General features: G+C 47.6%; 1 protein-coding gene and 1 long non-coding RNA gene across 2 annotated transcripts in view; one reads left to right on the forward strand and one right to left on the reverse strand.

Moving 5' to 3' along the window:
• The window catches only part of ANTXR2 (ANTXR cell adhesion molecule 2), a 76,663-nt gene that overhangs the window by 18,081 nt on the left and 32,572 nt on the right, over window positions 1–26,010 (forward strand). The window contains exons 8-12 of the mRNA XM_058802963.1: window positions 5,442–5,502; window positions 6,455–6,550; window positions 9,211–9,280; window positions 21,900–21,978; window positions 24,202–24,297. Coding sequence (XP_058658946.1) covers window positions 5,442–5,502; window positions 6,455–6,550; window positions 9,211–9,280; window positions 21,900–21,978; window positions 24,202–24,297 — 402 coding nt within the window. The remainder of the gene's footprint in view (window positions 1–5,441; window positions 5,503–6,454; window positions 6,551–9,210; window positions 9,281–21,899; window positions 21,979–24,201; window positions 24,298–26,010) is intronic.
• LOC131556446 (uncharacterized) lies at window positions 4,503–16,837 on the reverse strand. The gene is made up of 3 exons (XR_009274643.1): window positions 16,709–16,837; window positions 6,916–6,996; window positions 4,503–5,769 (listed from the first exon to the last, which is right to left on the reverse strand). It is a non-coding gene; the product is annotated as an uncharacterized LOC131556446 (long non-coding RNA).

The raw sequence follows: 26,010 nt of genomic DNA on the forward strand, positions 1-26,010 counted from the left end.
AGGGGATAAAGCTGCAGGGATGATATCTGTGCACACACAAAGTGTGGAAGCCATCCTGTTGTGCACTCAGGGGTTTTGCACAAGCCTTGCCATACAGCAGTAGAACAAAGATGAGCTTGTAAAGGTGAACATTTTCTCTTCTTTAAAAACAGGTTCTGGAACTAGCAAGTTGGATGCATTTGCTCTGTTACGGGACATACGCTTGGTTCAGAGACTCAGGCTGCTTTTTCTCAAAAATCACAGCAGCCTGATTTGTGGTCAGCTTACGGTGAGCACTGATGTAAACAGAGGTGCAAATTTGAATGGATCCACAGGGAGGAAAGGCCTCTGGTGGCCCTAGAAATCCTAATTTATTCAGAGTTGTTAGCATGCCAGGTCTGACCAGAACATGTCAGCAGCTGTCTCCTTCCAGCAGTTCCTGGTTATTCCGACCTCTGTCCCAGGAAGCAAATGCTTTACAGAGCTATAGAGCATTTTCAAGACTTGGAACCATTACAGTGGTTCAGTGAAGAATCCAGCTGTGATGATGACTACCCAAACCCTGAATGCAGTTTACAGTTCTGGGCAGGAACAGATGCCATGCAAGTTATGATTTATGGTGCTGCCTGCTGCCAAAAACTTTTGAACTGCATACAGGGCTAAACGAAACCGAGCAAGGTTGCAAGACAAATTGACGCTTAGCGTATTTTGTTAATTGTCTCTGTATGGTTGGGCTGCTCATGGCTTGTTACTAGTGCATTGTTCTCACTATTCCATGGAACACAATCTTCATTAGTGTTCTGGAAGGGAAAGTTGTTTGTGTAACGCTGTGCCGCCTGGTACAGCTCTGTTCCACAGCATGTGCTGAGGGAATGGCAGGCTAAATACTTGAAAAGCTGCAGGAGCCATCCTGCTTTGCTGTTAAACACTGAGAACTTGTAAGAGGCAGCAGTGAGGGTGAAAAGAGAGTCCAGGCAGAGCCACACCTGGTCTATGACAGGCTAAAGAGGTCTTGGAAGGTCCAGAAAGCACATTTTCCACAAGAAGAAATGTTGCATAAAGTAGGGGAAAGATCTCTGGCAAGGCAGAATTGATAAACAGAGGTGGAGTTTACAAAGACTGAGCAGTGGAGAGCTTGGTGTCAGCCTGTTAGTTGGCTGCCTTTGTGCAGTGTGGTGCAAGGACATCTGCCCTTTCAGTGCTGATGTCAGAATTTGGGTGTGGGGTGTTGCTGCAGCTGGGGGCTGACAATACCCCGGTGTGTGGTCAGTGCAGACACCTGCAGGTCAGAAACAGGCAGAGTTTCTCCAACAGCTGTGGTAGGAGGAAATGTGTTAGTAATGACAGAAATAGCAGAAATACTGCTTCAGAAATGGTGCACTGAAGTTTCTGTGAGCCTTCAGGAACCTTCTAGTGAGAAGCACATAGAAAGCCATGAGGACAGATGTGGATTTTAAGTATTCCTTAACAATCAGGAAAGTCTGGGAAAAATGCACTAAGTGAAAATGGGGTCACATGGAAGAGCTGGTAAAGCTTTTGGTAATGGTAAGTGAACCTGATAAATGAACTTCCTACAACTGTTTTAGGAAGATTGACGTGTATGCTCACTTGTAAGCCACTGAAATAGCCTGGAGACAGGTGGTTTAAAGCTCCACAGCCACAGTTGGGATGGCCATGGTGTTCCCAGAGGAGCTGGGCAGCCCAGCAGCTGATTGACAGGCGACCCTTTCAGCAAAGAAAAGCTTGTTTGGGCCCAAGGCATGCCAGCGAGCTTGCATCAAGGGTGAGTTGGCTTGAGAGTGTCCCCAGGTATCTTGGGTGCCTCTCTTCTGGTAGCTTGTGCTCTCAGAAGTGTTCTGAAATGATCAACTTGCTTTACTGAGAGATGCCATAGGAACTGCACAGAGACCACTCAGGAGCTGTAAGAAGGGATTTTACTGAAGGAGTGGGTGGGAGGCTGCCCTGCATGCATCCATCAGAGTCGGTGTGGAGCACAAGCTGCATTTGTGCCACTGGTTCTGGTGCTGGCTGCTCTAAGAACTGGCCCTAAAAAACACCAGGGTTTAAAACATAAGATCCTTGGTTGCTGCTGCTGCAGTGTGGCAGCAATGTAACAAGTCCTCAACATGGAGAAGCTAGAGAATCATTTCCTCAGCAGTCTGTTGTGTTGCTGTTGGACAAGAGGATGTTTGGGGCATGGATTCCATGTCTCATTTTTGTACAGTCCAAGAGACTGCCTGCCCAAGAACAGAACTGCAGTGCCTTCTCCTCTCCCAGCAGCCACACCTTTGTTAACGAGTCACAGCTGTGGCCACTTCACCTGATAGACTCGGCTTGCAGCTGGCACCATTCCCACACTGCACAGGTCGCCTCAGGAGGCAATGAACACCCTCTAGTCTTAGCACAGCTCTCCACTGCTGAAGCTGCAGGACAAACGCTGACAGGTTTCTACTCTGTTTTACACTTGGGGTTGTGGGAAATTGGTTCTCTCTGGTAAAGCCAGCCCTGGGAGGAGGGGAAGGGCAGGGAATGAGAGAAAAGCCTTTGTGAGCCTGGGAGCAGAGTCCTATATTTGGTGAGGACCTCTGGAGACAAAGTGGATGACATCAATTCTCAGAATCTCTCCTTGCATGCTGTTAAACTAAGGCAATTTGTCTTATTTGAATTTATGTCAGCAGAGTGCTTAACTATCCTATCCAAGGATGGCCTTATTAAGTTATTATTTCAACTTTTCTTGTGGGCAGTAGGTTTCTAAATAATGAATTTGCAGTGTCTTGGATTATCCTGAACTGGAAAAGAGGGAGCATTGTATAGATTTTTGTGGAGTTTTTTTGGTCTTGCTGACTTTGCAGCCCAGATTTCCACATCAGGATAAAGTTAGTTTTAAATTCTAAAGGACAGGGGTGTGAAGGCATGTTAAATAATGCACATGGATCATAAGGAAAATGGGTAAAATACCATCACATGATTTCTCCCCAAGGGAAAAAAACTTTCTATTGGAGTGCTGGAGTGCACTGTGCTGGCTGGAAGGAATAGCTTGCGTGGAAAGGAAAAAAAGATTGAAACAGGTAGAAAAGAGTGGGAACAATGAAGGGTGTTAAGTTTCTGTACCTTCTCCTAAGATGTGCAAATACGTTCATTTCCCTCACACATGAAAGCACATGTGGCAATTGGTGTATTGAAAATATCCTCAGTTTCCCATGGTGGGGGCAGAATCCTTGTCAGCCAAACCCTACCCAGGGCTGGTGCTCAGGACAGCTGGTGGGCTTGGACCCTGCAGAGCGTGTGATGGCTTCTGTTTAACTCTGAGGAAACTCAGTTCTGAGCAGTGTTTCAGTGTTGCTTAGGGGGAGTGTTAAGGAGAACCCAGAGAGTCAGCAGAGGTTAAGCAAAGAGCCGGATCTATGAGCTTCTGATGGGCTCCACCTGAATCCACTTAGTCCTTGACAAGCTTTGATGTCTGCTTTTTAAGCTTACTCAGTCCTTGAGGGGAAGGGCTTTTGGGGACAAGGCACATTTCTCTACCATTATCTTTTTTTTCCCCCAAGTGTGGAGTATCAGGAGGCTTTTTGAAGGATAGCAAACAACCTGACAAACTTACAAAGCCAAATTTGAGTCGTCTCAGAGACAATAGAAGATTTGTCTGGGGGGAATGGTAGAATTAGGCCACCAACCTTGCAAAGAGATGGTCTCTAAACAGTACAGCTTGCTTAAGCTAAGCAAAGGACAGCAGTAATAAAAATTATGAAAAATTATTGTTGAAGCAGTTATATCTAGAGCAGTATTAACATCTGGTATTTTCTGCTTTAGCCAAGAGCATGCATGAAAATGGATTCCATGCAGGAAGTCAGTGTATCCTGACCCTTGCATTGAAATTTGCTTTTTTTGTGATTTGTCATAATTTTAGCTACACCGTATTTTAGCTCAATTGGAGTTGTCATGTCTGTCCCTCCCAGTTTGTTCCTAAATCCAAAGGTAGTTAAATATATCCAGGTAGGTTTTTTCCTGATTTATATTGCATTTGGAAGCACAGTGTTAGAAAATTCACCCTGGGATGTAATGAAACCAGAGAACTACTGATTTGCAAGGGAAGTCCCACACTGTCTTCCCCTCTCCCCAGCCTCCAGGTCATACCAGTGACCTTTCCTCAAACACTGGGCAAATGGGGCCAGGACAGGGGTTGGAAAGTTCTCCCTCTAAAAACAAAATTACTGAATTCTGTGCCAACTGCTCAATCTGTGCTTCACATAAAGCTGGCATCTAGTCTCAGCTTCACTTGAGCTATTTATCTGACTCTTCAGTGAAAACAACTGAACACGCTTTTACAGCAAAGGAATAAAACGCTATACAAAATATTCCCCAGCCAAGCCACGGATAAATTCTCTCCACACTGCAATAGGAATCAAGAGGCTAAAGCCCTTTTTTGGAAGCAAGATCCTCAGCTAATGTGAACTGCTTGGCTTGCAGTGAACTCTGGGCTACATTCTTTCCTAAGATCTCTGTTGCTGCATCTCATCCAAATACACATCTCCATTTTTTAAAATACCACTTAATTTTTAACATGGGTTTTAAAGCACTAAAAGATGAATTTGTGCATAACAGTTTGTGGGGAGAGAGGCAACACGGGAAGTGTTCAGTGAGGCTCCTCTCTTTCTTGGAGCTTGGCGTGCTTCTTGTCAGAACAGTGCCCGCATGATTGTTTCTGCTGGGCCTGGGTATGTAGCAACAGAAACCACTGGGAAACATCATAGAGTGTAAGGAGTCCTACTGAGAGGAAGGCAGGAGTTAAGAGTAAGACAGAGGGACATGCCTAGGAAGTCAGGGCAGCTCAGCAGCAGGCACACACCTGGCAAGTGGAGCTAGAGAGGGGACAGTAACAGGACTCTCTGCTGTACACATGATTGCAGGGAGCTGAACTGATGCCACCAAATGTTTAGGAATGACTGCTAAAAATACCACATACAGCAGGGAGAGCTGAAGTGAGATCCCTGTCCAAGGGCAGGCAGTGCAGTCAGGAACACGCTGTCACTCTGCCTCTCCACACAGGGCAAGGTGCCAGCACCAGCAATAACGTGCACTTGGCTGGACCAGGCTTCATTGTTGGAACACTGCTTTTCACTGGATTAGGTTTTGGATCAGGCTCCTTGTGATTCATTTTTGGCTTAAACATTAGGATTGGGGTGCATGGAAAATCAGGAGAGGGATCTGGACATCGTTATATTTCAAAGGTACTCCAGGGTTTAACAAACTAATCCAAGCCTTAGGCACTGCTAGACTTGACTGACTCTTGCAGGTGTGCAAGAGCTGCTCATGCTCCAGGCAGTGTCCTGCAAAGTCAGACTTAGCAAACCAAACCTGTAGCTCTATGTGTGTTCTATGGAAAAGCATTTGTTTTAAACTAAGATTGCTCATTGAAGTAGTGCTATGAAACCTATTTGTGACTGTTTCCTCCTTTGCAATAGGTTTTGAAACAATCCTGCACTGAGATTTTATATTTGGAGCCATCCAGTGTCTGTGTAGGAGGTAAGATTTTATAATTTTAATATTCTGTTCCATTATTATAGGACTGTGATTTCCCCCTATTTTATGCAAAGGAATAAAGCATTTCTAACTTAAGTCCTCAAGTTAAAGAAACATGAGATTTCTCTGTTGCCTTCTTGTTCTCCTCAGAGGAGCTGTCCACCAGGGCCTCCTTCCATAGCTTGGGTGATGCAGGTGGAGGTTGGAGAACATTTACCTGCCCCTCTTCCATGAGTCTGCTCTGCACTTGTGTCAAATCTGCCCCAAAATCTGTGGAGTGTAAGAACAAAGCACATGACTGCATTTTTGGGCAGCAAGAGAAATATATTAATGAAATAGAAGAGCTGCACAGAATTTTAAGGCCTTGTCTTCTTTCTAAGCTTCATAATCCACACATAGTTGGAGATGCATCAAAATAAAGTAGTTGCTAAACATTACTTGGATATTTTTGTGAAAATGTGGATGCTCTGGATGAAGTCAGCAGCTCTGGTATAAAAACTCTTCACTCCTCCTCTGCACAGCTTACAGAGAGCATGGCCCTTGGGCAACTTGCAGAGAAATAGTACTAAGGAGAAATGTTTTCTTCATCTGGTACTTCAAGTGAGCCTGATCTGGGTTTGGGGAGTCTTCTTCTTGTTCTGAGTCCCCTATTTCTCATTCACCGAGAAACTGTGTCTTACTGTGCAGCTGAGCCCCAGATTATGCTGATAGCCTGAATCTGCTTCCAGTTTCAGAGGGCTGTCTCAATAGAGATTTGGGAACAAATCGTGCCTCTACCAATTTATAAGGAGAATTCAGTACAAAGGTTCAGGAAAAAGGAGATCTCACTAAGTTGGAAGCATTAACTATGTTGTGCTTTGTTTATTGCAAACTAAGTGAAGTTGCCCTGGTCTAAGTGCAGCTTTCTGCAGTGCACTGCAGTTTGGTGATTTTGTGTGTTTGCTTTCCCCTCCAGAGGAGTTTCAGGTTGTTCTCAGAGGAAGCGGCTTAACCCTCGGTGGGAGAAGCGACAGTGTGACCTGTACCTATCAAGTGAACGGAACAACAATCCGTAAGTGCAGGCACTTGCCATCTCCTGCCTCTGTAATCCTGCAGTTACCTCAGCTCATAACAACTCAAAGAGAAAAATAGCCAAGAGGAGGAGAGCAGGAAAGCTCTGAGGATTAGTAAAGGGAGGAAAGCTGTTTCACACTCTGCTTAGTGGTTTCAATTTGCTACCAGGTGCCTTCAGCTGTGAGCAGTGTTGGCAACCCCCTCACTGTGGGCATTAGCATGGTGAGAAGTGTTTGGCTCCTGATGTTTGGGCAAGCAGATGTTTGCTGATGAACCAACCTGTGGCTGCAGTGTACTGACTGAGGTCCCTTTCTGCAGTGAATCTGGCCAAGGCATCTCATTGCAATTCCCAGAGGCACTTACCTTGTTTTTTGCAAGGTCTCTGCCAGTCCTGGGTGGTGTGCCAGGTGTGCTGTGGGGTTCAGGGGCACGTCAGTCCTCCTCCTGCAGCAGCACAGAGAAAGGCCAGGTCAGAGCAGTGGTGTATTTTGTCATGGTCCATGAGCTCTGTCTGCCCAGCATCAGGGCTGACTGCAGCCATAGCACAAAGCAATTCTGTTTCAGATGGTGACCACCACACCTTGTACTGGCACTTTCCTCTAGATTATATGTGAGTTGGCTTTTTGTATCCAGAAGCTCAAATGGATGGCTAGGATATGTACATCAAACCCCTAGCTCTGAACAGAATTCCATAGAAGCCAGCTAGACTGGAAAAAGAAACAAACAAAAAAGAAGTTGAAGGAAAATCTACAACTGATTTTTTCCCTGCCTACTGTCTGATTTCTATATTAGCCTGTCTTAAATTCCTTCACAATCGAATTTGTTTTTCCAGTGCACTTTCTTCCTTACCCTGGATATTGTATATAATGGAGTGGGTTGCCAGTTTCTCCTGCCTGTTAAATACCTACAATAATTTGGCGGAATAACAGGGTAACCCAGTAGTTCTGGATGCAGGCAGCCTGTGTAAGTCAATTCGCTTGTATAAATTCCCCTTCAGTTTCCATTACAATTGTCACCTCTGCTTCCCATTGCCCACAAACACTTGCTACCATCTGATGTGAGAATTGCCAACTACAGCTCTGGGCTGCTTCTTTTTTCTTGGCTTCAGAAAGGGGTGTGCTGAAGCACATGAGGGTAGGGGAATGGCACAGTGATGTATTGATTACAAAAACACAATCTGCTCTATGGGGCCTTGCCAGGGCCTTCTACATCCCCCTGGTCCATGTCTTCAGCAATGGACAACAGCGAGCTGCTGGGGAGTAGTACAGGAAGAAAGCAGGAACATTTCAAGTGGGACATTCCAAGTGGTCCTTCCCACAGTACTCTGCAGCTCTGTGCTGGACTCTGAATGCCTGGTTCAGAGGAAGCCTAAAGGGGTCCAGTGGAGCCAGGATGAACAGGAAGACAGGGAGGGCACTTGGAGCAGTAGCAGGAGGAAGGAGATGGTCTCAAGAGAAGGACAGCCATTCTCATGTCATTGCAGTCTCCTCTGCATAAGACTGGCCCTCTGCAGAACCCTCAGTATGTGCGGGCACTCGGGCAAGGATCTGCTGGTGTTGGAGCTGCCCTCACTGAGAGTCTGGGCTCTCTCTGGGACCAGCCTCTGAGCACACCCTTACTGTGTCAGCTCCCCTGCTTTTAAAGGATGCATTTGGCATCTTCCTCGTTCTGCATTTATAAAGAACCATTACCAAATGCTAGAAAGGAAACCTGCCAAATGGAGCTGTGGGATAGAAAAATAATCTATGAAACATACCATTAAGACAAAAACATATGGCAATGTGCTAATCCCTCTTCCCCACCTCACAACTAACCCCAAATCTAGGCCAAGCAGTCAGTGCAGATTATAGCACATATGAAAAGCTCATTTATGCCAACAGCTCCTCCTTCAGCTGCCCCTGAACTGCTTGTCTGTCTGCCTGTTCCTGAAATGCAGGACAGAGTAATCTCCAAGTTGATCTGGCAGATCAGTTATCTGCTTTCACCCCACTGTCAGGAAATAGTCCTTGCACAGAAATCATCAGTCCTGCCATGGGGAAGTTCAGGTTGATGGCTCTGCACATAGGAGCTGGATTTTCCCCAGCTTACCAAACACATGAGGCAAAAAAGCTCCATCCTCCCCTCCTCACATCTGAAGAACCGAAATGCTGTACTGGACACAAGGCTCTACAAATAAGTGCTTCATGTACTCTACAGGTAGGTGCTTTGTAAGTGTAAGAGGTTTGCCAATCACACAGACTCAAAAGCAGAAGAAACACTGGAGAAAAACACTCAAGTCACAGCTAATAAAACAGTCCTGCAATGCAACAACAGGAATGGAGCCAACTAGAAACAAACCTTCATCTTCCAGCTACCAGGAAACTACTAATAGTGTTCTCACTCTCCACAAAGACGGTGTTGATTCTAGGCAGTGTGTTCTCTGGAAGAGCATGAGCTGACTCGAGTAGCTCCAATAAGCACTGTAATGTGGGCTCACCTGGCATTTACAGCCGGCTCTGGTGTTCCCTGTTCCTTACCTTGGGCCTGCCTTGCTGCCAGTTTCAGCCAGGACAGACTAGTAAGGAGCATGGGAGTGGAGGGAGCTCACAGCACGTTCACATGCCAGCTCCTCACCTAAGCTGCACAGCATAGTAAGCTTGTGTGATTTTTGTTTTTCAGATGAAAGGCCTAAAACAGTAGAATCTGATTTTTTGCTCTGCCCTGCACCGATCCTGTACAAAAGTGGCCAGTAAGTACTGAACCAAATACCACCACATGTTTTGCTGGAATTTGGCACCATTATAGCTGACATTAACTGGGAGGGGTTTGGCTGAAGGCAATATTTGGTTTCTTTTACAGGGGGTGGTTTGTTGCTGCATTTTTCCTCCCATTCTTGTGTTATTTCCCTGGTGTATATGCCAGCTTTGGAGTGGACTTAGAGTAGTCATCTGTGACCAAACCCATTTGGACAGTGCCTTAAAAATGAATATTCAGCCAGTTTATGAAATACTGAAAAGATCTGGCTTGTCATAAGTTCTATGCAGATTAGCTGTTTTAACAGGGCATAATATGCTCTCATCCAGATCATCTTCAGGCCCACTGTTAAAAAGATGACATTACCACTGACACTTACAAGCTATTATTAAAATTAGGTGTCAGGACATGTATCCCTGCTCCACACATCCTGATCCAGTGAGTTAACAGCTCCAGCACTGGGGCTAAACTGCAGCTCTGGCCTTATTCTCAGTGTCACCGGCCAGGACTGCACATTACTTCTGGCCCTTGGAGAATTAATCCTTCCCTACTCCTCTCCAACTCAAAGGTGCCTCAGGGCCTTATGATCACTTGGGCTTCATTGTGCACATTTCTGAAGACCCTAGGCTAATCTGAAATCAGAAGACTGCACATCAGATCTGGGTCCTGTGGGAAGGGCCAAGGCTTTGGCTGTTGGCTTCCTCCCTGCTTGTCAAGTCGTTATTCCCGGAGACTTACTAGGCATGAGGCTAGTGCTAATCCAATGGGAAGCATAGCAGCTCTGCATTGGCCTTGATCTGTGGCACTTCCAGAGCGGAAGAGGTAAGCGTGTTGTATAGATGGCTGGTCTGCAGCTACATTTCTGACTTGAGCAACAGTCGGCCGCCTCAGTTGTGCTGTCAGATGGACAGCAAAGCTCCAGAAGCACATCTGGTTTGTGTGTTGGACAGCAGGCTGGGGGAGGGAAGCTGGAAAGCTGTGGAGCAAGAACGTTCAGTGCCTGGCCCCAGTGGGGTGGCTGGGGCCAGAGGGTCTGCCTCTCGAGCTGTGTCATGGCTGGCAGGGAGAGCAGGCACAGAGCAGAGCTACATGCAGAGCAGAGGGAGGGTGAGGGATTCAATACTGATCTGTCTCCTGATGCTGCTTTTCACATGGCTGTGTGACCAATGCATCTTGTGCCACGTGCAGCAGGGTGTCAGTCCCCTGTGCCTGCTGAGCGGCCTGTGCATCCCACAGTGCTGCAGCTCTGCAGCCTCTGGCTCAGCTAAAAGCAGTCAGCACCACCACAGTTGTAAGTGAACTGATCTTGTCATCAGGACAATGCCAGTCAGTTGGGTTTAAACCCCTCCTCCCCAGGCCAGGTATTTCAGGGCAGTTACTGTACAACAGAAGAGCAGTAGCAAACCACATACACTCCCAGTATGAAGCATGCATGACATACAATCCCAGTATGAAGCTCCCCAAAAGGTGAGGCTGTAAAGGCTTTTCCACACACAGTTTGTCCCAGAGTACATAAACAGCCAGTCCTGCCAAAGGCATGTGAAGTGTGTGACATATCTGCATAGGTAAAGCCATGGAAGTTAGTTGCACATGCTGCATTTTTCCTTACACTGTGGAGTGGTACTGAAGCAGACAACTGCCACCCTGGAAATGCAATGTGGATCATGCACCTCAGCACAATGCAGTTGGAGTTCTACAGGTTCACAGGAAAACACCTTTTCCCAAGATACCATGTGAAACACAGTTCCCTGACATACTATTGAAAGAGTTGGAGCTCTGCCCCAGAGCTGAGCAGTTTACTGTGCAGAAGACTGACAGCTATGAAAGATATGTACGTACTTCAACTCTTGACTTCCCATTGGCACAGCCTAGACTAGTGCTGGATATCTCCCAGTAATTCCTCATGTAGTGGAGCTAATATTAGTCACTAATGTAGCAACAACCGCTCTGTTCTTTTCTAGTGCTCTTTTGGGTGGATTTAAGAGAACACAGGCAGTCTGAGTTAGCTGCAGATTTAAAAGCCACACAGCAAGCTTAGTTTCTGGGTGAACAGTCAAGACTCATGTAACAGGTTTCATTGTATTTTTCCCTAATTGGAGACACTTCTTGTTGCCTGATGAATTAGCAGTTTTCACTTGCAGAGCAATACTAAGCTGTTTGAAATAGATAAAATGCCAAAGTATTTAGGATGTTGGGTTGGTGAGCCCGTACTCTCCTGGAATTGGGCCATGGTGTGTTTCTGCTTCCTTCCCAGCTGTTGGCTGCATTGAGTCTGGAGCTTCCCAAGTGCCAGCTGTAGATTAAACCAAGCATTTTTTTCAGTCTGCTTTTCCACAGTACCCTGTAGCAGATGGATGTATCATCCTTAGGTTGGGTGACAACATGACTGTGCTGCCTGTGCCATTTAAAATCCCTTCTTGTCATGCTGCTTCTAAAGTGCAAAATTCCATAGTCTGCTTACAAACCCAGCCCACTTAAAAGGCTCCCGATCAGCTAACGGCTGACAATTATTCACGATTTTCACACAAGCACCCCATGCCTTATAAAACACGTTATGAATTTGAAATAAAGCAGAAAGGGAAATTACACATACACCTGGCAGGAAGGTGAGGACGCTAACCCAGGTTGAATTGCTTTGAAAGATCAGCTCTGCACTGTGATGGCAGATGCCACAACACAGTCAAGCTGGTTAGTAAGCAGAACTCTGATTCTACTGCACTGCCCATTTAAAAGTCACGTTTTGAAGGGCTCAGAATATTTTGAGAAAATCAGTTCCCCTTTTCAGCAGAGACTTGGATTCGTTGTCCTGCCACAGCTTGAGAGAATCTAACCAAGCCAGAGGTGGCTGTGACCTCTCCCTTACTGTACATCTTTCTGTAGCCATTGTGCCTCCGAGGGCAATCAGAGCCCTTGTCTCTTTCAAGAGACTGTTTATGATCACTAGCCCTGAACACTAGTACAGGAAAAACTGTGATATTTACAAGTCCACATTCCCTGCTAGTTTCACTTCTGCTCTCTCACTGCCCTAAGCTCTGTGAGTTTGCATTCAGAACAATCTGTCTGTAGGCTTGGCTTCACTTCCAGCTGGCTTCTGCTTGGGTGAGCCCTTGTGCCTTGCATGGAAATGCCAGTGGGAAAACCAACATTTCTTGCACTGCCTGAACACTTACAAATTTGCTTTTATTAGGTGAGTGGGTGACAATAACTGCAGTTCAAACTAGCACAAACACTGCTTTACTGGAATGCTTCTACTGAATAGTTATATGACTACTACTTATCTCAGTCTATTTGAGCTCTCATTTCTCACTGGGAAATCACAATAACATTTTGGTTCTGATGGTGCCTACTGAAAACATCCAATCTTGTGCAGACTCTCCTCTAAGCCAGGCAAGAACGGATGGATGTAGGCTAGGCAGTGGATTATTCAAACTGAACTAACAGGCTGAGGAATTGTCATTGTTCTTAAAATAGTTCAGGGAACTACAGAAGGCTGTTTTTTCATGCAGCTGCAGTGCTGGCCAGCTTCCATTTTCGTGCATCCTGCACTTGAACTCAGGTTTTGCTGGGACCAGAGAATGCAGCACCCTTCTCCTTGGGCTCAGAAGCTAAAGGAATAACAGAGCCAAAAAAGAAAAATCCCAGCCTAAACCTGAGTGTAAGCGAAATTTCTCACAGGTACCTCAGCTTGCATGCCAAGGTAGGAGAGTCCACACTGCTGCTATTAATGACCTTATTTGCCCTCTCTTCAAACCCTGCTGTCTTCAGCTTCCATTTATCGCTTCCTACATCCTGTCCAACACAAACCGCTGGTGGCACTTAAAGAGCAAAGATTCAATAGGAGTTATTTGCTGGGTGGTAGGAAGGAAAATGACTGTATTGCCAAATTCTCGGTTACCTGCAGTTTGCAAGGAGCTGATGGAGTCTGGGGCAGCTCGCTTGGCACAAAGCAGACAGCATTGCAGGAGGTAATCTGCAAAATGAGGTTACCCCCCACGCCTCACATAGCTCTTGGGGCTCTAGGATTTCTAGGTACAACATGTTTCCACGACAGTGGAACAGGGCTATCTTGAATCTTGCTTCCCATTTTCTAAGTGCCATTTTTATTAATACTAGCACCAGATTTAAGGGGAAGAGCATGGACACATGAAAGCAAACAGACACAGAGAAGATGAATGGATTGTGGACTCTATCCTTCAGATGACCTCACTGGGTTTCTAGATAGCTGTCCCTTTGGAGAGCAGCTGGAAGGTGCTGTATGGAATGGCAGGCTCCTAACCAGTGATCCTGACTATTCCCAGTACCCAAAGATAGATCCTCTTCTGCCCTGACTCCGTGCACTGCTGCCTGTGACCTGGGAGTCAAGAACTGACCAACTGCTTTTGTGTCTCGCATCTTGAGGAACCAGAGCCCGTTCCCTTGGGACAGTGGTGGTCCCAAATCCATTGCGCAGGCAGGATGCCAAGCAAGCACTTGCACCCCCCCCAGGCACATACCCAGTACACGCAGCAGCAGGGAAGCCAATCTTTGCAAATTTGACTTAGCTATACCAAGGAATAATTTTTTCCACTGTTACTTCCCTTTTCTTCCCCATCAGCTGCAGCCTCTTAAGTCTCACTGCTTCCTCCCCTGTGCCACTGTGCTGGCAGCATGGATAGGCGCTCAGCTAAGGCATTACCTGTACACTCCATTCATTAAGACCCTGTGGACCCCTTTCACACATTTATTTCTTGCTGCAGCTCCTTTATGGAATTGGTAGTTTTCCCCTCCTGTTTCCTGTGCTTGATAAAGGCACTCAGGAAGTAAAAGCAGTGTTGAAGAAGCGATGCTTTGTAAGGTGACTGATGGTGACTATGTTTGCCTAATTAACTTGTGGCTAATAATTCTAAGCCATTAAGTAGCTAGTTAGTACATGCTCCGAATAAACACATCTGGTGCTGCCTTGAGTGGAGGCTGTGGCTGTGTGTGGGTGACAGATGTGCCGTTTCCCCAGCGCTCCCTTTTCCATGCCGAGCAGCACGGCAGTGCCGCAGCCAGAGCCAGGGAGCCTCGTGGCAGCTGCGTACTTCCGCGAGTGGCTCCAGGGACTTGTGCCTCCTCTCCTCAGCTGCCCAGCCACTGCAGCCTGCTCTGGTGCCTCAGAGCTGGCGTGCAGCTCCAAGGAACACCCTTCCCAATAGCTTAGAGACTCCTGCCTGCTGGGCTGAAAGGCAGCAGGAAAAGGGGATGAAGTGTCCGGCCACCCAAGGAGCACAGAGTTTAGAATTCCCTAGCCCTGCAGACTGATCTCTTACTGAACAGTGGGCACTGGGAATGATCACGCTTTGCTGTGTCAGTGCCTAGAACTGCTGGGCTGGACTTGGAACAACCCTCCAGGGCAGGAAGAGTCCTCCCGTGGAGGACAAAAGCCTACTCCTTTCTATGGGCAGTTACTGCCTAGGTTGGCAGAGCTCATAACTCTCATCAGTCTTAGAAACGAGAACAGCTGGGATCAGTTCCATGCAGGAGACACCCTTTCTTCCACTGAGACTGTTTCCTGATTTTTCAGGTCGGCTTTTTGTGGTGGGGCTGTTTAAAGTTGGGTGTTTTCCAGACAGAGGAAGGAGTTATGACAATGAAGTAAACAAGCAGCAGAATATTTTGCAAGAGGCTAATTTGCCAGGAATTACATCTTAAAAATGAGACTTAAGTTCTGAGTTACCAAGGGGTAAGTTAAGGTTTATTCCTGGTTCTGAGGGCACAGAAACCCTGATTACATTGTAACTGCCCCATTATGTCCCACACAAGCTGTCATTAGAGCTAGAGCTGCAGGCCCAGCCCATGACCTCTGTTTTGTCAGACACCAACAATAGCACAGCTGCCCCTGCCTGGCTGGGATCTCAGACCTGCCATTTGGCACAAGGAACAGAGCAAATTGGATAAATACACATAAACACATTGGGAAGGGAGAGAAAACAGAACAGAATGAACCAGAGCACCAACCCACAACTTGTTTGATAGGGATGATTTAAGTAGGCATATGGTATAGTTAAATGTGCTTTCAAAAACATTGGCCTGATTCTTCAAGCAAACACAAAATAAATATCTGAATAGCATGCGAGCCAATCCGGCACCATTAATGCTCTCAGAGGATGCACTCTGGTGCTGGGGCTGACACACTGACATTCCCACACCAAGTGCCAGTGCCTCATGTTAGCATGGCACAGTGGTACCTCCCTCTAACAGTGCAAGCCTCAAAAGCAAGCAGGCCATGAGCTTGTAATTACACCTGACCTAGCAGCCAGTGTCACACCTTACTGGCCCAGTGTCGGCAGCACAGCCCAGCCGCACCTCTCCCAGCTGGATGCATCCAGCAGTCCCACTGCCCTCACACACATGTAACTCTGGAACTTGCTGGGTGCTCACCCAACACCCCTCTGCAATGCCAGGTTACTTGGTACCTCAGGCATACCTGCAGCTTACACTTCACCTTTATCTCACCCTGTTCTACCACATGGACAAACAACAGCAGTAACCTGAGACAGTCTGTCTTACCACAAAGTCCAAACTCACATTCAAAAGATGCCCCTGACAACCCTCCAGGTGTTTCACCCACAAATATTGAAGTACAAAAATCCCCGTGATTTCCAGTGCACACAGGTACACACACATGTCATCACCTGTTTAGTCAGACAAGGCCAGAACTTAGTCAGGGTCATGGAATTGTGAAAGACATCTCTTTGCCTGTCCAAACGAGTGCTGAGAAAGGTATGTGGAACTTAAGTGAGTTTTCTGATAACATGGAAGTGAGTGGCTGAAACCAGAGTGAGGAGAGCTGTTGCTTACTGTGGCTTCCTTCACTACTGTTATTTTTGTTTTGTCACTTTTCTTCTGCTGAGAAAGGTAAAAATTTAGAAAAGCTGTTGTCAGCAAAGGCAGAGTGTTTGCAAGCTGCAGCTCAGTCTTACATGTCTTTCAGGGTCACTCAAGAAAGGATTAATATGCTGTGGCTGTGTTGAGGATTTCTGTTGTCTAACTAACAAGTGACACTGAGCTCTTTCTGTAGTGCTGTTCACTCAGTACCCTTAGCACAGCATTTGTGGCAATGCAGACAGGGGTGTCATTTGGCCACAGAGCTGAATTACTCACTGACGTAAGGGGCTGTGCTTGTGCTGAGTGCTGAGCCACTTGAGAGCTTGGCAGCTGGTGTCAGCATGCAGGCATGGGTTAAAGGACCAATTTTCCAAGCCTCTTCCTCAGTCTGAAACCCACATGCTGACTACATACCACTTGGAAAAAAACATTGTTCACAGACAAGGGGACCAAGTAAAAGGAGAATTCTATAAGATTGGCAAGTTAATAGGCAGCTTGTTGACTAAAATATTTCCCATTCCACATAACACTGGTCACTAGTGTGAGAAGGCAAAAGCACAAAGAGCCCAGTTACCTCTCAGAAGCCAGCTGTCCTTTGAGATGCTCTGAACAGAGAAGAGCAGGCAGCCTGCTGCTGCTGCAGGAGTTCCCAACCCCCAGGATGAATTCTGGGCTCTCTCAGCTGCTCAGTCCTCTTCCAGCCTTGCCAGCAGCTCTCTGATGTGGGAGTTGCAGCCATTCCCATCACCAGCCAAAAAGGAAGGCCCTGTGCTTCTCCCTTTTGACTTCCTGCTGCTCAGCAATTGGTAGGATGCCAGCTCCAGGTCAGGCTGTTTTCACCTATTCACTGTTGTTTTCAGCGTTGCAGAGCCCCTGTGCTCAGGTGAAGGCAATAGCCCCAAATTGCTGCTATGCCCATGGCCAGTCCAGACCTGGTCAGGATATTGGCATTACCCCTCATTGCACACAGCTGGGCTTCCCCTGCAGCCCTGGGCAGGCAGCCAGGGGGTCAAGAACTGCTCTCACCTGCACTGATTCTTCCTGTGGCAAACTCAGTGAGGTGAAGTGTTTAATGTAGGCATTGTCTTTTATTTCCCTACACAACATTTTGTTCCCACAAAAATAAGGGACAGTATGGTTCCCAGTGTCTGGTGCTCCCATGGGACATAGTTCTCATGTGTCTGGTGCTCACGTGGGACAACCTCCCCTCTCCAGAATAGCCAGGGAAATCAACTCAGGTAGGGGGGAAGCGAGAAATAGGGCTGGAGTAGGCTTAATGTCTGTCATAAATATTAACTTCTGCAAATATTTTAGAAATACATTTAGTCTGACACAATTAGGGTATAATGGGACCTATTCACAGATGGAAACATCCTCAATGAATTGTACAGGCTAACAGGCCCCTCAGCCATATGGATGTGGTGTTAAGATCAGTAGTAATTTCTGGCGCAGTCCTTCATGTCCCTCCTAGGGCACGCAGTGTTCCCAGAGCATTAGCGAGGACTGCGTGAGCAGAACTAAGTGCTGCACATCCAGCAGTGGCCATAGGATCCCGAGCTGAATTAATGGTCTACTTTAGCAGAATAATGACGTTTCATACCCTGCTACTGCAGGTTCCCATGATTCCACAAGATCAGATCTAGTTCCTTGCTGCTCTCCAGTTCTGTCACATTCCCTAGGAGCTCCCAGCAGTGAAAGTTTGTGTCTTGTTCCGTGGAAAGTCAAGCCCAGACATGTGGACATGTGGCTGGAAAAGCTAGAGCATTCTGAGCTAACAAGAGGGAGTCCTAAAGAACCATCATCTGAATTTATATCAGTGCTAAGCTACACCAAGAAGGGCAGGGGGATGAGTTTCTACTCATTCTTTACCAGAATCCCCAAACACCATAATGAATTCCAGGATGAGTGGGTCTTGCTATCCTCAGGAAAATACTCAGTGCTCCTTTTTGTGCCTGTGTGTCTGATGGGAGGAAAACACCTCTGCCCACTTCTCCTAACTGCAGGCCATGTCCTGCCCCCAGCATAGTTCCCACTGAATGAATGATTCCAGTGCTCCCTGGGCACAGCTGGCCTGTAGCATAGTGGCACTGCACCAAACAGGACAGGCAGGGCTGGAACCCTGCTCCAGGAGAGCTGTCCCTGTCCTTGTGCTGGAGTTGCTGTCTGCAAAGAGAGCCACACCCAGAAGTCCGGGGTGGAAATCCTTTCCTCTGTGTGTTGCCTCCTCCTGGGGCTGGGACGAGTCCCTGGATGCAGAGTCATCATTGTGGTCCAGGAGTGTTTGTTAGCAAAGCCCAGGGAATGACTGGGTCAGGGAGAATGGAGGGGTAAATGTTAATTGCACCCCAGCAATCAGTCCCCAAAGATATCAGAGTGAGGTTGGTTAAATGGAGCCTGTATTATAAAGCTATCCATTATTTCATGAAGGCAGAGTTGGAAGGGAAAGTGCCCTTTAAATACACAGACCTATTTTTGCCCTCCTCCTATGTACAGAATTTTTGCTATTTTAGTGCAGGCATTTGATTCTGAAGTACCTTTGTCACCGTAATTTTAGTAACTTTTTGAGCAGTTGCCAGTTTAATTTTCAGTGCGTGAAAATTGGAGGTAAATTATTTATTACTTACAGCAAATGCCTTTCACAATTGTATTTAATTTTTTCATCTTTTTTAATGGGTCATAAAATGGCAGTCTTTTAGTAGCTTCCCATAAAGTAAGGAGCAAATGAATACTTTGCAAATAGGTTACCGTGGATGGAAATGTCAGCTGTATTTCACAGGGAATGGGAGGCTTTAGACCAGAGTTGCAGGGACATATGGCGCTGGGCCACATCCCTCTGCTGTCACAATAAACCAGCAGTGGGCATGAGGGAAGGAATTGCAACTGTTTGGTCTCCTCAAGTTACATTTTTGGGTAAATTGTGTATTGGGATGGGCAGTGGGCCAGGACCGAGGCAGCTTCAAGTTGCAAGAGTCTTGTGGTTACCTTTGGTCAGAAATCAGAACAGTTTTAAAAAGCTCTTTTCAGACTTAAGTTTTCCAGGATTGGTTCCCATCCAGAAAGTGATATTGCACAGACAAAGGATAAGAAAATCCCTTCCACGTGGAGGAAGGGCCGTGAACTGTAAATGGAAGGCAGTTTTTCCTAGTGCAGTGAGGCAGGTTGGAAGTACAGACTGCTGGGAAGGTGCACACGTTAGGGCTAGGGTAGAGGCAGAGCAGTAGGGTTTGTGCTGCGCACCACTGTCACTACTCCTGCTCCTTTGCCAGCTCTCTGCTTCCACTTCTCTCAGGTGCAGTGTCAGGAGGGAGCAGAGGATGGGAATGAGCACCCTGCCTCAAAGCCAGTGTCTGTGGGCACTGCTGGGCTTGTGAGGAGGCGTGAGCAGGGCGCTGCTGCCTTTCCCTGGAGCCTGGCCTGTGGGACGGCCCCAGGGGGCTGCAGCAACAACACTGCCCGACTCTAGAGTGGCTTCATTTGAGGGGCCCTGAGGACATATCTCACTCTGTGGCAGCTTTCCAGAGCTCAGCCCTCAGCTGAGATCTGTGCTGGGACAAAACTAGTACAGCCTCACCCTTCTCTGGTGAACCAGGGCTGTGTCCCTGGCTGCAGGGACAAGAATGTTCTCTTGACTGGGCTGTTCTGAGCTCCACAGAGGGACTCAGCCCTCACACAGCAGTGACAGTCACCAGTGGGAAAAGCAGGGGCCCGAGAAATGGGATGGCTGCTGCTTGTCATTTTCATCTCAGAATATTTTCAGTTTCGGCGGAATGCCGAGCTGAAAGCCTCACACTGGTAAACACTGGGATGTGTTTGTGTATGTGTCTGTCTCCGAGCCATGTGTGAAGGAGCAGCAGAAACAGGACACCTCTTTCTGGGACTCCCTATTTAGGGGGCAGTGTTTGTATGAATCACAAGTACCCACAGCCCAGCAAACAGGTGGCTGCTCAAGAAATGAAAGGTTGTACTGAGTATCCCCAACAGTCATGACAGTCTCAGGGAAGGAGTGCTTTAGTGTGTTGACAGGTTCATCCTTTTGAAGATGAGGTAATTATCTGTGTGAGTTCACTCTGTGGCTTCCAGAACAGAGCGGCTATGATCAGCTCCAGTGACATCTCCAGTGGCTCATCCCTGCAGCGGTGTATCAGGGTGGAGCTGTGCCCGTGCTGGAGCTGATTGCTCAGTGAGCCTGCTCCCTGGGATCTGTCAGCGGGCTGACAGCGGGAGTGGGGCTGCAGAGCTGCGGTTGTGGGCTGGGAAATGCAATCCAGGCTGGTACCTAGTACAGGCAGGAACTGGTACTGTGCTGCACACAGCAAGGGCTACAATATACTCCAGCCTGCTGGGAAATCTTTGCTGTTTTTCAGAATGTTTCATACAACCCAGTGAGCTCAAGAACATGCCAAGGTCCCCAGGATGCCAGGGAATGATCCTTTGCTTTAATGTGGCTTACGTGTTTTATCCAGGTGTGTTTCGTGTCCCTGTTTTGCTCCATCTGCTAGCAAAGACCATCTACCAAAACAGCCTTATTCCTCACTAGTGGAATTCCTCAGAGAATTGTTTTGGTAGATGGTCTTTGCTAGCAGATGGAGCAAAACAGGGACACGAAACACACCTGGATAAAACACGTAAGCCACACTAAACTCAGGCAGGACTCAGAGAGCTGCCAGGGCACACAGAGATGGTGGGACAGCTGCAGGAGTGTGTGAGCAGCTCAGCCTAGGGGTCCTTGTCTCCCCCAGGGGAGGCAGGAAACCCTTCTACCCTGCAGTTCCAGGAGTGTTTGGCCAAACCTGAGCAGAATCCTCATGCTGCAATTTCCCCCAGCATTCCTCATGACAATGCCAAAACAAGTAATTGGAATTAAAATAGTAAAAAGCACCACATCTTTAAAAAAGTCATCATTGACCAGAGTTTCACTGTGGTTTGATTTATTGCTCTGCAAGGGAATCAAATAGGTTTGGGTTTTTTATTGGTTCTGATTCACTTATTCCAGTGAATTCCAATTAGAAGGAGATTATTCTTTCTGTTGGATCAATTATTCAGAACAGAGATCATATAAAAATGAGTTTAGTGGAAGCAACTCACTTCATTTTTGCTAAAACTGAAGAAGAAATGAGCCAAATTAGCTAAAATAGCTTTGAACTCCATATTGACTACAGTGTTTGTGCCAGAATAAAAACTCATGACATGTAAGAACGGTGTAAATGATTAATCATTTTAGTTCATGGATATCTACATTTTTATTTAATTACATCTATGCATAACATAAACTGTCTGAATCCTGGGAATCCAAGCCAGAGAAGCTGAGGAGTCTTATTCTGTTTAACATCCACCATGTGTTGTTTTCTTGTAGGGTTAATTTGTAAAATGTAAACCACATACTATTTGTATGCAGTGTTCGGGGCTATTTATAGCAAGTCCTGACCATTTATAATTATCCGACATCTTTAACCATAATGTCTGTGTGTGACTAAGGAGATGGTTATGGAACAGACAAAACAATGCTACTTTTACAGCTGAACTTCAATTTATTTTATGGAAAACTTTCTGCTCTGTGGAATAGGGAAGGGGTATTCTCTACTTGGACAGCTCTTTGTCAAGGAGACCAAACTTATTCCCAAATAGGAATAAGCACAGGCTTCCATTTCCCCTCTGAGGACACTCCCTGTGGAGCAGAGACTGTAGGTACAAGGGCCTGCACAGCAGGTATGAGCCCTTCTTGGCTCTTCCATGGCTGCTCATGTTTCTTCTTTGTCTCTTGGCAGAATCCTGGAGGTTTTGGTGAGTTTGAATGAAGGCCAGTCTTTCATGTCCAGCTCGTTAACCATCACTGCTTCTGAGTGTGTAAGTGAATGACTTCTGTCACTCCTTCTAAAATCCCTACACCCCGTTTCTCTTTGGACTTTGCCATTGCAAAGCCTCAGAGCACAGAACCTCTGCTTCCACTTTGCTGTGCAAAGCTGTGTTTTTCCAAGTACTGGGAGGCTTTCCTGCCCTCAGAGACCTGTCCTGAGGGCCAGGCATGACAGTCAGCTGAGTCCCATTCCAGCATGGCTCTTCCCTCACTAGGGCTGGAGGGAGCAGGGGGTACAAGTTTGGCCCTTGAGCCTGTGTGTGGAGAGAGGTTACAGACTGCAGAGGTGCTAATGCTCTGCAACTCTGGGGCCCGAGTGAGGAGTGTAGGCTCTCAGCTCTTGTTCATCCGGGGAGACAGCTGTCCAAGCAGAGGCCAGAGTGTCCCACTTACACCTAGGAGTCAGGCAGTGTGAACATCCTGCTCAATCTGATCACAGGTTATAGAAGAGATAAAAACTGCTTCTGGAAGAGACCACACACTTGTGCAGCCAGTGACTGTTCTAACTTAACACATATATTTTCTACTCTCACATTTTTGCTGTCCTTTAATTCCTTTTGTATTACACAGGACAGCTGGAATTTATGGAGGGAGATATGAGCCCACGGTGTAGAGCACGTGTTGTGCACGTGGGCCTTAAATGTGTCTTACCTCACATGAGACTGGAGAGCAGCTTTTCCATTGGGCATGGAGCACAGAGAGAATCTCTTTTGCCCGTCACCACACATGGCTCCCAACAGGATTTCTTTGCTCGTAGATCAGTGACTGAAAAGAGAGAAAAAAGACATTTTTATTCAATTAATTTAAAACCTCACCATTTGTGCAGCTGTAGAGATCAGAGCTCCAGTGCAGCCCTGCAGTTTGAGGAGGGAAGCCTGACTGAGCTGGGAGCCAAAGGAACACCCAGAGCCCAAATCACAGTTCTGTGTTCCAGGGCCTTTGTCAGTCAGCAGCATGCCAGGCAGGGTGGCTGAGGGCTGTGCAGCACAGGAGCTGCTGCAGCCTAGCTGCAGCCTGCTGCACCTCAGTCCTTGCAGACAAGGCAGCACATGGTGCCCCTGTAGGAGCTGCCAGGAGTGCACAGAGAGGAACAGAAAAGCCCTGACACAAAGCAGCTCAGAGTGAGGTGCTGGGCATGGCCTTCCCACCGAGCTGCATGGCAGCTCTGCTGCTCTGTGCTCACAGCCTGTCCTGGCAGGAAGCAGAGAGCTACAGATGTGCACAGCAGCAGGAAGAGCTTCTCAGCAGCCTTTTTTGTCTCTTTCTGGTTTCTGGTCTTGGCCTGTGCTGCTGCAAAGGCGGCTCCACACAAGAACTGCTGTTTCCATAGTAGCAGATGGGCAACTCAAGAAATGGGTCACTGCTAGAACTGCTCACTAATTCTGGGAGCTGAGCAGCTGACGGCTGAATGGGAGATGAGTTGCAAGTTACAGCCTCCCAACACACGTTACTGCAGTGAAAACAAACAAAATCACACAGCATTAGGCACCCAGGCACCACTGTACCTGTGTGCCTCACTGCACCTGGGATACGGCTCTGTTCCACCCCCATGTGCAGTGGAGCAGGTCTGGGTCAGGACTGCTCATGCAGTATTTCAGTCTCAGTGGTCCTCTGGGTCTCTCCTTTTTTTCCCCAGCTGAAGTCTGAATAACTTTTATTTTATATAACTTTTATTTTAGAGATGCTGTTGTGTTTCTGTCAGTGTTTTAAAAGCCTAAAGTGTAGGAATAAAGACACCCCCAGGAAGTGGGTTGGAGGTGTGGGAGGTGGGCTGCTCAGTTCTGTAGTTCAGGTGTTTCTGGAAGCAGGAACACTCCCTCCTTCAGTTGCAGGTTCCCACAGGATGGCTGCAGGGAGTCAATGTGCCACAGTCTGTGCAGGAGTATGGGCAATCTGCATCAAAGCCTCACAGGTGTACTATTTGTAGAGATGCCCTAAAACCTCCCTGCGTGCTCCCCAGTCCATGTGTGAGACTTGGGTCCTCATGGAGAAGAGCACCTCTGTGTTATCCACAGGCTTAGGATGAGACTTCCCCTGTCGGTGGCTGGCGGCTCATTCTCTAGCAGGCAAGGGACTCTGTTTCCTCAGGCTGGGCCTCATTGTGATCTCAGGGCTGTCAGCTGTACAAGTTTTACATCAGAAGGAAGGCCCTGGGCTGGCTTGTGGGGCGAGCGAGTGGGGCAGCACTGACGCTGTCCCTGCTGTCTCCGCAGTCCAGTGGCGTGGGAGCGCTCATTGCCGTCCTCGTGCTCCTGCTGCTGGTGGCGCTCGGCCTGCTCTGGTGGTTCTGGCCCCTCTGCTGCAAAGTGGTGAGTACAGACCCTGGGAACAGCCCCTGCACCCTGAGCCACGGGTGGGAAACACAGATCCTGCAGGAAACGGGTGAAGTGATGGGGAGGCAGCTCTGGGGGGGCCTGTGACAGGCAGGAAAGGACTGGGGAGAGCAGCTCCAGCACTGGGGCTCCTCTGGGCACAGCCCTGCCTGTCTGAGTTACACACACAGGAACCAGCTCCAGCATGGTGCTCTTACTGGGAATGGGATGGCCTTAATGGTGTGCAGATGTTACCCTCAAATCAAGGACCACTTTAAAACTGCTCTCAGGAAAATTGGTATTTGTAGTCCATTATGGGCTCTCAGGTTGAAATCTCTATTTTTTTTCATAATCCCTGCACACATCCATCTCTTTATCTGAGTGCGCTCTCTATCCCCACCCCAGCAGCAGTGGTGTTGGTCACTTGCCTCCTGCCATTCCTTTCTGGGGGAGCAGGAAAGTTTATTATTCATCCAGCTCAAGGACAGCATGGGGGACTTGGGAAATGGAGATTGCTTCCCTGGTCTGGGTTCCTGTTCCTGTCTGGGGCTTGTGGAATGTGGGGCAGAGAGGAAATGGCCTTCTCACCTGACTGTGCTGCAGCCCTTGGGACCTGGGGGGGTCCATCGGGCCTCTGGCTGTCCAAGGGCAGGAAATCTCAGCCTCCATCTGCACCCTCACAGTCTGGGCTTCCTAAGGTGGGAACAAAAAGCCTCCCTTGTTCTCATTCTCCACAGCACAGGCCCAGCAGAAATCCAGGGCGCTTCCTCTTAATCACCTTACCTCCGCTGTGTTTCATATGATGAGTCTCCCTGTGGAAAAAGAACATTGTAAATCAGTAAAAAGCAAGCCCCTGGTTTTCCTATTATAAGAAAACCTAACCTTGATTCATAAACCAGCTTCAAAAGTTAAAATTCCAACATGAAGCAGTCCAGTGAATAGTTGTATATTACCAATTTTCAGCCTTATAAAACCATAGTTCTTCAAATGTTTGTGCCCTCTGTGTTTCCTCCTACCTCCTTTGGATACTATTTTGTTACTTCTAAAGAAAAGGTAATCTTAGGCCTCTTTGCTACAGCATTGCTGAGTTCCAAGCTCACACGCTGTTGCACTGAACCTACTGCAGAGCACTCATCCTTCCTTCTGGTTTTGCTGTCCCTCAGTTCTTGCCTTTCTCTCCTGCCCATGAGGCTTGGACATCCATCACCTGGAAGGGCCACTTCTGGCTCAGTAGCATCCTTGAGAAGAGAGGCAGCATTAGGGCCAGGTAGGACCTACTCTTCCCTTCCTCTGGCTCTGCTTCCCTGGTTTCCTGGAACAAGGAGCAAGAGCACAGGAGTCAGATCCAGAGAGGTAGAGGGTGTTGTGGGCAGAACAAATGTCTGTAGCCAGGTGGGTGGGTTTCCCCCTGCCCACGGGCCCAGCTCCATCCTGCCTGGGGCTCGGTCTCACAGCCTTCCGTCGTGTAAGTCCCATGGACACTTAGAGGGTGGGGAGGGCGACTCCTCTTCCTTTTCCTTCCTTGTCCCCCACTTCCAAGGGTTTCACTGTGACAGTTCTGTCACTTGTCCCTCGCTGTGGAACATGTGATTGCAACAAGCTGGCTGTAGGCTCTGTGCTGACATCTCCTAATGCCCACATCATGGAGCGGCAGAGAAGTGTTAATGAGTGGATCAGAGGCACTGCTGCCTCAAGCACCAACTTTTTTTT

The sequence above is a fragment of the Ammospiza caudacuta genome, chromosome 4 (assembly GCF_027887145.1).
Source record: "Ammospiza caudacuta isolate bAmmCau1 chromosome 4, bAmmCau1.pri, whole genome shotgun sequence".
In the NCBI taxonomy this organism is placed as follows: domain Eukaryota; kingdom Metazoa; phylum Chordata; class Aves; order Passeriformes; family Passerellidae; genus Ammospiza; species Ammospiza caudacuta.